At 40.4% G+C, this 12,416-nt stretch overlaps 1 protein-coding gene across 1 annotated transcript in view; it reads left to right on the top strand.

Moving 5' to 3' along the window:
• The window catches only part of LOC311277949 (multiple epidermal growth factor-like domains protein 9), a 71,908-nt gene that overhangs the window by 18,427 nt on the left and 41,065 nt on the right, over window positions 1-12,416 (top strand). The window contains exons 3-4 of the mRNA XM_084388454.1: window positions 6,429-6,568; window positions 12,148-12,297. Coding sequence (XP_084244580.1) covers window positions 6,429-6,568; window positions 12,148-12,297 — 290 coding nt within the window. The remainder of the gene's footprint in view (window positions 1-6,428; window positions 6,569-12,147; window positions 12,298-12,416) is intronic.

Here is a 12,416-nt window from a genome sequence, read left to right as displayed (position 1 = left end):
AAGATGCAACAAGTTTTTCACACCTGGATTTGGGTATCCTCTGCCATTCCTCCTTGCAGATCCTCTCCAGGTCTGTCAGGTTGGATGGTAAACGTTGGTGGACAGCCATTTTCAGGTCTCTCCAGAGATGCTCAATTGGGTTTAAGTCAGGGCTCTGGCTGGGTCATTCAAGAACAGTCACAGAGTTGTTGTGAAGCCACTCCTTCGTTATTTTAGCTGTGTGCTTAGGGTCATTGTCTTGTTGGAAGGTGAACCTTCGGCCCAGTCTGAGGTCCAGAGCACTCTGGAGAAGGTCTTCGTCCAGGATATCCCTGTACTTGGCCGCATTCATCTTTCCCTCGATTGCAACCAGTCGTCCTGTCCCTGCAGCTGAAAAACACCCCCACAGCATGATGCTGCCACCACCATGCTTCACTGTTGAGACTGTATTGGACAGGTGATGAGCAGTGCCTGGTTTTCTCCACACATACCGCTTAGAATTAAGGCCAAAAAGTTCTATCTTGGTCTCATCAGACCAGAGAATCTTATTTATCACCATCTTGGAGTCCTTCAGGTGTGCTTTCATGTGTCTTGCACTGAGGAGAGGCTTCCGTCGGGCCACTCTGCCATAAAGCCCCGACTGGTGGATGGCTGCAGTGATGGTTGACTTACTACAACTTTCTCCCATCTCCCGACTGCATCTCTGGAGCTCAGCCACAGTGATCTTTGGGTTCTTCTTTACCTCTCTCACCAAGGCTCTTCTCCCTCGATAGCTCAGTTTGGCCGGACGGCCAGCTCTAGGAAGGGTTCTGGTCGTCCCAAACGTCTTCCATTTAAGGATTATGGAGGCCACTGTGCTCTTAGGAACCTTAAGTGCAGCAGAAATTTTTTTGTAACCTTGGCCAGATCTGTGCCTTGCCACAATTCTGTCTCTGAGCTCTTCAGGCAGTTCCTTTGACCTCATGATTCTCATTTGCTCTAACATGCACTGTGAGCTGTAAGGTCTTATATAGACAGGTGTGTGGCTTTCCAAATCAAGTCCAATCAGTATAATCAAACACAGCTGGACTCAAATGAAGGTGTAGAACAATCTCAAGGATGATGAGAAGAAATGGACAGCACCTGAGTTAAATATATGAGTGTCACAGCAAAGGGTCTGAATACTTAGGACCATGTGATATTTCAGTTTTTCTTTTTTAATAAATGTGCAAAAATGTCAACAATTCTGTGTTTTTCTGTCAATATGGGGTGCTGTGTGTACAATAATGAGGAAAAAAAAAGAACTTAAATGATTTTAGCAAATGGCTGCAATATAACAAAGAGTGAAAAATGTAAGGGGGTCTGAATACTTTCCGTACCCACTGTATTTTAAAAAGTAATTTATTCCTGTGATGGTAAAGCTGGATTTTCCGCATCATTGCTCCAGTCTTCAGTGTCACATGATCCTTCAGAAATCATTCTAATATGCTGATTTGGTGCTCTAAATTCTGCTCGGGATTTCAGGATTCTCTAAATAGAAAAGAACATTTATTTGAAATCTTTTGTAACATTATAAATGTATTTAGTTACTTTCATTTTTGATCAATTTAATGCATCTTTGCTGAATAAAAGCATTAATTTCTCTTACAAAATCTTCCTGACACCAAACTTTTGAATGGTAATATAATTACAAATATATTAAATTAAATTGATAACTCAAAATCTTTAACTTGAGGCTGTGTGGAGTCACTTGGTCAACTTATTGCACTTTATTTCAACTTATTTATCAATTTAAATAATTAAGTGGAAACAATGATACTTTAATCAAAGATCTGAGTTAAATCAACTTGCAAATATACTTGACTTGCCAGTGTAACACTTGACTGAAATATTTATTGTGAAATATCATGTGACACTTGTGTGATGGTGTATCATATTACAAATGACCTGTCCATACCAAAATGCCACGTGCCTGAGAGTCTGTGCAGGTTTATTTCCGGTATTACAAGTATTTTTACTGATATTATCACAACAAATAGCCTACATCTTTTGCCAGCCCAGATTTTAGTAGCTGGCTTTGTAGAATACAGCCATTTATAAGTTGCTTTTACCTAATACATAATGGCGTGTTTATATCCATACGCATGTCTTTTTCAATAAGGCTACATTTGCTTTCTAGAACGGGGGTGGTTGGATTTAGATAAGCATCATGACGCTACAAAACGCCACCCTGTTTGGTGTTTACACAAATGCTAAATGTGCCACCCTAATGAATGGTTCTGTTCAACAGCTGGCTTTAGAGAGCCGTCTATGTCCCACAGACACACAGACGAGGGGTCTGTCTGCTAATGAATGTGAATGCAAGGGAAGGGCGTGTGATTGATCATTATCTGACCTTGATAATCACTGTTTGTGTGACTTACAGTGTGGGTGTGTTTGTGTGTGTGTTTGGCAAACAGGCATCTTTATATGCTCTCGCTGACTTCGTGTTTTTAAGAAGGACAGATGTTTGTATTTTTTATCCGCCACAAAACCCCTTTTCTCCGGGTTGTATTAAAATGTTAACAGGCGGTCTTTCTCTCTTTCTTGATCTCTTGCGCTCTTTCTCTGGAGATTGTGATTGATAGGTCATATATGTCACACCTCACTCTCATTCCCTCAGAATGCTCTGGGTGCCGAGCCATCACCATGGTAACCTGTCTACTGGCCCGTGCATACGCACACACCCACCCACACGCTCTCCCACTGCAAGTGCAAGTGTACCGTATCTACTAACACCCCACAAATGTTAAAAGGATGTGTGTTAGGTAACAATGCAGAGGGGATTTTTTTTAAACATGTATCTATTGTGGCGGCAACGCACTTTACGAAAATGTTAGGAAGTGTTACACCATTTCTAGAGAATGGAAACTGCATCAACCAACTTGCTATAGTATTCTCCTCAAATGACAACAAGGGAAAGGAGAATCATATTCAACTACAAAATGATGAGAAAATATAAGATATAATATAATGAGTAAAGAAAATGAAGTCTAATTAGGACCATTATTTATTTTATTTATCTATTTGCATTGTGACATTATTGTGAAGATTCTTATTATTGTATTACTTTATATATACATATATATATATATATATATATATATATATATATATATATATATATATATATATATATATATGATAAAAATCATCCTGTCTTGACAGAATGATTTTTAATTAAAAACAGCATTAAATTCATGGCAGCAAATAACTGTTACTATTAGAAATATATAAAAATATATTTTGTTGTATACTTTAACATATTATATTTAAACAAAATACTATGTTTTTTATATAACAGTAATGATAAGATATTTGTATAATTTAGGCTTGGCAGCTGGTTACTGTGAATCAGGAGGGATATGCTAATTTGTCATGAAAATAATGTCACAATGCAACAAAAATGTAGACTTCAGATATGTAAATACTGTATATCTCTCTATATATAGATATATATTTAAGAAACAATAAAATAAGTACAAATATAATGCACACACAAGCACACACACACACACTCACACACACACACACACACACACACACACATACACATACATCTATCTATCTATCTATCTATCTATCTATATATATATATATATATATATATATAAGCATATAAGCAAAGGACTATACGTCTGCCCCTTACTACCTCATTTTCACTCAGGTCAAATTACTAATGGTGTCTTCAAAGAAGGGTGTAGCACTCTTTGTCTTTTTCTCCTTCTGTCTCTCTTTCTGCTTTACTTCACTCCCCTGTTTCTGCTAGACCAGTAATATATAATTCAGGACGTGTGTCTGTATTTATGCGTTCAGATTATAGATTGTGTGAGTGTATGGAGGTGCAGGGCAGGTGAGATTCTTTGATGCACCACAGGAAACATCTCTGCGGAACAGAAGTGTCACAATTTCCATGTTATTGACAATCAGTCTGTAAATGTGGGTGGATGGTGATGACACTGATGATGTTGTTGCTGCCCCTATTTTTAGGACCATTCATCTATAGTTTTTTTAAGCTATTTTAATGACAGTTACTCACATTTCCCTTTAAAACTCATTACTGTATTACAAAAAAAAAGTGTATATATAATTAAATACACCCTCAATTACACCCTCTTTTTCTCTCTTTCAAAATCTCCTTACTTTCTCTCAGATCTCCTTTTTATATTTGTTCTAATCGTCGGCTCTTTTATCGCTGCCGTTGTTGTTTTTCTGGGGTTTCCAGTGTTGAGATCCTGTCAGCATGGCTGAGCACTTTAAGCTTGTCCCACGGGTGTCATCGCCACCCCTCTCTCATCTATCACTCGCTCCACTCATACACAAGAACCGATCACACAACCCCTGGAAGCCCCTCCTCGCCTCAACCTTCACCCCAGACCTGACGCAACAGCCCTGGGGTGCGAGTATGTGTGTGACTGTAGGATATGGAGGAGTGTTTATGTGTATGGGGATTCGACTAATGACTGTTCTGAAAGAGTAAAGGCTAAAGCATCCATTAAATGACATGATAATCAGCAAAATTACTAAATAAAAGAGTGATAAGCACAAGGGGTCATTAGTGGGCTTGCTAAGACAAGCATCACTATTGCTATTGCTGATATGTTGGGCATGGGATTTAAACCAAGGAGGTCTAAAATACCTGGATATAGCTATATGTTAGCATTTCCATTCGTCTCAATGGCAGTTTCTTTGTGGGCACAGGATCCCCTAGAAGTACAATTTTGAATTTGACATCTTTGCTAAAAGATGCTCAGTTCTGGTCAATCACCTGAGCCGTAATTGCCATGTGACAATCACTCTGGATATATAGGAGCAACCATATGAGCAAAACATAAAGACAACCATCTTGCAACCACCTTAAATACCTGCGCAACTGCATTGCAACATATTAATAACCACTCCAACACATTAGCAACCACTTGGGAATCAGCTAGCAATGTCCTAGCAACCACACAGGACACCTTAACTACTACAAAGAAACTCTTTGCAGCCACTTGGCAATTACATAGCAACACCCTAGCAACTACACTCAACACCCTAGCAACCGCATAACAAACATGCTAAAAGCCACTCATAAAACCTTAGCAGACACTTGGCAATTGCCTAGCAACACCCTAGCAAATACATAGCAAACATGATAAAAGCCAATCTGAAAAGAACACGTTAGCAGCCGCTTGGCAATCGCCTAGCAATGCCCTTAGCAACACCCAGAACATTATAGCAACTATAAAGAACACCCTCACAACTACCTAGCAACCACACAGAACACCCCAATTTCCCACATGGCAAACATGCTAAAAGCCACTCAGAAAACCTTAGCAGCCACTTGGCAATTGCCTAGCAATGCCCTATCAACCACCAAGAGCATCATAGCAACTACCTAGCAACCACCCAGAACACCTCAGCAATGCCCTAGCAACCACACAGTACACCTTGGCAACTACATGGAAAACATGGTAAAGGCCAATCAGAACACCTTAACAGCTACTTGACAAACACCTAACAACCACCCAAACCATCATAGCAATCACCTAGTAACCACCTAGAACACTCTAGCAATGCCCTAGCAACTACATAGCAGTCATGCTAAATGCAACTCAGAACCACTTAGCAGCAACTTGGACATTTTCTAGCAATGCCCTAGCAACCACACAGAACACCCTAGCAACTGCATAACATCACACTAATCACCTTAGCTTTTCAAGCACCACTCACAATTTCTTCAGAAAATGTAAAAATAAAAAAATAAAAATAGTTATTATGACAGCAGTGATTTTAGTGGTTGTATGATTTTAGTTCTACATAGCTAAACTGTAAGTGGATAGTTTCCTGTGAGGTTATTTTGGCGATTTGGTTTTGTTCTGAGGATCTGATTTACTCTGGTTGGTTCTGTGATTTCCTACATATGTAACACTTCCAACAGCTTCAGTAGTTTCAGACTACTGTAATTTTGGGCTGACAACTTTACAGGCAGTAAAGATTAAACACAATCAGTGTGTGTGTGTGTGTGTGTGTGTGTGTTTGAGAGAGAGAGACAGAGGGATTCCTGGAATCAGGTCTGAAGCAGCAGATGGTTTCAAATGTGGTCTGGGCCACAGTTCCCTCATGTGTACCCACATGTAGAAATGGTGGAATTAAAAATGAAAGGTCTAGACTGCTTTAAAGTGTGCATGACTGCATTTAGACCAGGATTGTTAGCTGTCTAGGGCAAAGCCGTGTGTGTGTGTGTGTGTGTGTGTGTGTGTGTGTGTGTGTGTGTGATAAGATACCACAGGAACTGGATGCACAAATAGGACGTTGGGAGCTGGAGCAATTGTTGTCTTTACAAGAAGGCAAAATTTCCAGACTGCCAGTGTCATAATTGTTGCCAAGCAGAGATTTAGATTGTGTGTGTGTTTTGATGTGTGTTTTCTGTGTTTTCTCTCTTGCAGTTCAGGTATGTGTACGTGTAAGATAGGTGTATACGGGCCCAAGTGTGACGACTGCCACCCTGGATTCTTCCACTTCAGCAGCACAGGATGCCAACCATGCCGATGCAACAACCACTCCACCTACTGCCACCCTCAGTCAGGTCAGCCCAGCACACTTTCATCATCATTTGAAGTGTCCCTATTATGCTATTTTAAAGGTTCTTAATTTTGTTTTGCACATCACTACATTTTTCAATGGTTCTCAAACGACTCGTTAAGGTGCGTTCACACCGAACGCGAATAGCGCGTCAGGCGCGAGTGATTTCAATGTTAAGTCAATGCAAAGACGCGTTTCGCGCGTAAAAAATTTCTGCGGCGCGAATGAGGCGTAGAGCGCGGCGCGGTAGACGCGAATACGCCTCATTCGCGCGTCAAGTTCGCGCGAATAGCGCGAATTGAGCGTCTAGCGCGTTAAGCGCGTTATGCGCGAATGATTTTATTAGTGCTATTTGTGCATTCACGCGTTTGACGCGAATTCGCGTCTGCCGCCCGAGTTGAAAAATCTGAACTTCTGCGTCAATTCGCGCCGCGTTAACCAATCAGGAGCCTGCTTGGTGCTGTCACGTGGTGAACTGACAGTTTATAATGTTATTTTATGTTTGGCCTCAATAAATTATTTTGTAATATGACTAAAATGCACAACAAAGCAAATCTTTCACATAAAAACTCGATTTCAATATGAGAGATACTCATTTTTTATTGAATGCTATTTATTCCATATCTATTCTAGATTATATGAAACTTTATTAATCTAATGTAAAGACAACAAACACAATTTAGTGGATTAAAACTTAAAAAAAAAAATCACAGGACAGGTTTCACTTTTGGAGGCTGGCTCCATTTATTATCAAAACAAAAATAAATGACAGATTAGGTGCGGGCGAGGGTGAACCTCGCGCCGGGCTGTACAGCGCGGGCTCGTCATGCAGCGACCACTCGAGGCCGAGGCTTATACGGCCTACGCTGTCCTCGTCAGCGTCCTCACCGTTAGGTCCACCAAACCTACCTCCTGGAGCAAATTGTGAAACTCCTGAAACCCTCCGGAGGGTCTGGTGGACCCGAGTACAGCGACGATGTCCCCTACGCGGCTGTTTCTGCTCTCCAGAGCATATACGAGCGGTGACTCTCTCGATTAATGCTACTGCTAATGCTCGATAAACATCTAAAAAAAGATGGCCGGCAACAGGTTTCGAAACTTTCGCCTCCGACGCGCGTGACGCGCGTAAATTTCATTTCAAACTTTTGAATTTAGCGCGTCAATTTCGCTCTTGACGCGCGAATTAACACAAAGTGGTCAAGCGTATAACTAGACGCGGCAGGCGCAAATTTGACGCGCAATTCGCGTTTGGTGTGAACGCAGCATTAGAGGATTCAATCCATCCTTTTCGCGAGCCTAATCTGCTCTGATTGGTCAGATTTGTTGTGATTGGTCTACCGCTTACAGCGTGTTTCCGAAACTAAAGGCCCATTACCATAACTGAACTTCAGCTCCAGAGGCTTCCTAAAGCTCAGTGATTGTACATACTGTAAGGACAGTAACGATGGCGTCGATTTTACCATTTCAATCCGAGCGCAAGTCCGTTGATGAAACATTAGAAGAACTAGTTATTCAACCCGAACCTCCATCGCAAGGCGTTTCTCAGTTATTTCAGCTACTCAGTTTGATGACATTGAGATGTTGCAATGGTAATTCCTCACCATCAGCATTAACAAGTGTATGTACATCAACAAACCAATGTTTTGTTGAAACAAGTTTGTAAAACAAATCTTGCTCCATCCTTTATCATTACTCAAAGTAGTAAAAACCACTTTCGACCACTTCCAGAGGTATTCGAAAATGCATTAGACCGGATTGCTTTCGTAGTGTAAACGCTCATGTGGTCAAATGCATTCAAACAGCCACAAAATAACTTCTTCTCTCCACCTACTGACCCAATGTTAAAACTCTAGTTGTAAACACGTGTCTCCCTCTTCTACTTGTGATCCAAACGACCAAACTGTATCTTAATACCAGGTATAAACAGGGCTATAGATATACAAACACAAGACTTCCTATTATTATAAAACATAATATGAACCAAAAATAAAACCAGATTAAAAAAAACAAAACAAACTTAAATACTCTGTCTTCCAGGGATAGCCTTCCAATCATACTCTAATGGCGTGTTCACACCAAACGCGAATTTAATTATTTGTGCGAGTAGATTACATACAAAGTCAATGCAAAGACGCGAATTCGCACCAAGCGGCGCGAATGACGCGAATTGGGCGACGCGTTTGCTGCGAAAGCTCGATAATCGCCTCAATCGCATCTTCCGCGCAAGTTGAAAAATTTCAACTTGAGCGGAAAATCCGCTTGAAGACGGTGAAATTCACCGAGTTGAGTGCGCCTCTGGATGATGCTGTGAACTCAGACACGTCGGCGTTTGGCTTTCCTCAGTATTTGGGACTTCCACAACAAGTACAGAGCAGCAATATCATTTATTTCAGACATGACGGAAAAATTATGGCAGAAAGAAATTGTGTTGTTGTTGATGATGACACACTCCTTTTCGCGGGATGTTTTTATTCGCGAGTGATGCGAAAAACAAGAAAAACATCCCGCGAGTAATCTAGAGCGAGTAAAGGCCCTTGCACACTGAGTCCGAAATTATCGCATGCGTTTTTTCGCTTTCGTGATTTGGTGGCTCTGAATTGTCAAAACACCATTCAAAATGCTTGCTACGGATGCTAAAAACGCAGAAAATCGAACCTGATTCGTTTTTTTTTTGACAGACGAAAGTTTCGGAGGCAGTGTACAAGCGTGATTGACATAACGGTCGTATTTATTTTTTAACGTGCGAAAATTTCGGACGCGAATTTCGGACTCACGCCGCCTTCACACTGGCAGTTGAAATCAGCTCCGATACGGCAGCGAAACGACCGGAAGTCATTCATTTCCTATGGAGATTCGCAGAACGCATGCGAATGGGTCCGAACCCGGTGCGAACGAGTGCGGTGCGAAAAAAATCGTGTCCGTTGGCCATCCGGATGCGTTAAAAAAATTGAACTCTTGCGAAAGGCTACGGACGGTTTCTATCTGAAAATCCCAACGGAAGTTAGCGTTGCTATGGTACTGATAAACAATCCTGGATTCTTAACTTTTAATAAAATAAATAATGATTTTATAACGATTAGTTGTCATGTCATTTTATTATTTTAATGATTTTATAACGTAATTAGTGCAGTTAATACAATTAAATAATTCAATATTTAAATATTGTACAATTCAATATTGTGGCCATTTTCCCGCTCATTCACATACAGCCAGAAAATTATATTATGGCAAATCGTAGACTTGTCAATGCTCTTGCTGTTGCTCTCCTATACAAGCAAGCAAAAAAAAAAGAGATCCATGTGGGTAAAATACTACCTGGCGGAGAGGAATCAGTACGGGGAGTTTCACCGCCTGGTGGGTGAGCTGCGTCTGAACAACGGTGAGGATTTCAGGGAGTATTTCAGGGTGTCGCGCTGTCAGTTTGACGAAATCCCACTAACTTATATCACATTTAGCCGACCTGACATGTCCACCTCCTTGGCAACTTTCCTCCACGCAGCAGACTTCCTAATAGTATCTCTATAACCCTCATCCGAGAGATCATAAAGAATTCTACATTCTGAAACAGCGAGAATCAGTCTTTCCAATCTTTCCGCCATTTTTGTTCTACTCGCTTCCGAGGCTTCCGACGCTTTTCACCGTTGTGTACGACGTCCGCTGGGGGCGTATTGCGTATTACGGAGCTGATTTCAACTGCCAGTGTGAAGGCGGCGTCAGTGTGCAAGGGCCTTAACGCGATGCGAATATACACTTCGTGTTTGGTGTGAACACACTATTATTTACATTGAGCTTTCTCAATGTAAATAATAAATACATTTGGAGCTTTGATTTGTAAACATTATTAAATCACATGATACTCAATATTATCTGTTAATTTGCATTCATATACTTAGGAATGAAATAGCATGCAATTTTAGTGAACATATAATATAATATAATATAAATAATTTTTTTTAATTCATATACATTTTGTCCAAGAATATTATGATTCTTTTATTTTAGAATGAAGATGAATATAAAACATTGGTTTTCTTTTTGGGTGAAGTATTTCTTTAAACTAATATTGCAGATTTGAGATTGACTCACCTAGAGCGATTCATCACAACATCCTCCACACTTCCCTCTCTTTTCTCTCTTCCTCCCTGTATCCTAGGCAACCAAGGCTTAATTAACCTCAATTTGAATCCGAACCAAAAAACCCTATCAAACATAATGCTCTAGTATGCTTTAGTATGTGTGTGTGTTAATTTGTTAAGCAAACCTGCTGACATCTGAGAAGTGTAGGCGTGTTTGTCTTAAATCATTTCACCCGGGCCTCAGTCTACTGATGCCATAGATGTGTTTGGCAACTGCATGTTCAAGTGCATGTGTCTAGGAACCCATCTGTCACTGTCTCCCTCTCTCTCTCTCTCTCTCTCTCCCTCTCTCTCTCCGCGGTGTGTGTGCAGATGGTAGCTGGTACCCTTTCCCCCGATGCGGAGAGCCACAGTCAGATTTACAGCCATCCTCAGTCATAAAACACAATCAGCATCTCCTGAGACTGCTTACAGTTCATAGACTCACACCCTCCCCGCAGCATAATACCACACACACACACACACACACACACACACACACACACACACACACACACACACACACACACACACACACACACACACACGAGACGAGCAGTAACTCACAGAGCCAGAAGAATACTGCGCATTTACACAAAGCCTTTCGGTCTTTCTTTCTTTCTCCCCGCAGAACACTTACTGGATAACTGTAACATGCAGACTGACACGTGATAAAGCTGAAGCGATATTTTTTCATGTAATTAAAACAAAGAATGAAAAATAAAAATTGAACTCTGGCATACAAAGTGAACATAAGAGCTGAAAAAAGAAAGATATAATAACACAAGATTTCATATTCTCATCAAACAATATGAAAAAGAAAAAAAAAACTTGTAACATATTACCATTGCCCTTGAACCATGCGTAACAATTTGATGTTTTCATTAACATTTATAAACATTATTAAATCTCATAAAGCTCAGTATTATCTGTTAATTTGCATTCAATTACTTAAGCATGAAATTGCATGCGACATTGGTTTATATAATACAATATTAAAGCAATTATCACTGTGAAGCTATGGTTTACAGTGAATTTAGGACAGCTAATAAAGTGGAGTTCATAAAACCCCCTTAGCTGTTCTAAATTCATATAATATATATTTATTTTAATATTAATTTTGTGTATGTACTTTTTTGTAGGGTATTTTACAATGGCTTCAAACACAGCGCAACCAATCAGAATGAAGGATCGGAACTATTCCTTTACATAATATAATATAATATAAATGTATGTATAACATATTGTGTATATGTGTAGTACCCAGTACACATTTAATTTATTAATGAGAGCACTTTAAACTTTAGTGATGGGCTCTTCTCTTAAAAGGCATAATTCTTTTGAAGCCTCAGTGTGCTAAACTAGTCCTCACCTTATATAATGATTTACATAAGACTCAGGAAGTGTCATATTCTGTCTGTACTATTGCTAATGATCAGTCGTTCTGTATGTCCTCCTGGTGTTTCAGGTGTTTGTTTGGACTGTCAGGACAACACTCAGGGTCACAACTGTGAGGAGTGCCTGGTGAACTTTTACCGGCGTCCCGGCGAGGGGTCCGCGGACGCCTGTCTGCCTTGTCCCTGCTCCTCTGAGACCTCCAGCGGCAGCTGCCATCTCGGTGAGTCTGCATCTCTCTGACACGTTGACAGGGTTCAGCACATCGTGTCCTGAAAGGGCCTGGGAGTTATTCAGGAGGGCAGAAGAATGGAAGGCCTAGAAAGTTCAATTTTGATTTAT

This window comes from Rutilus rutilus, assembly GCF_951802725.1.
Source record: "Rutilus rutilus genome assembly, chromosome: 19".
Taxonomy (NCBI): domain Eukaryota; kingdom Metazoa; phylum Chordata; class Actinopteri; order Cypriniformes; family Leuciscidae; genus Rutilus; species Rutilus rutilus.
Note: the sequence above shows the minus strand (reverse complement) of the source record. Positions and strands in the feature narration are given on the sequence as shown.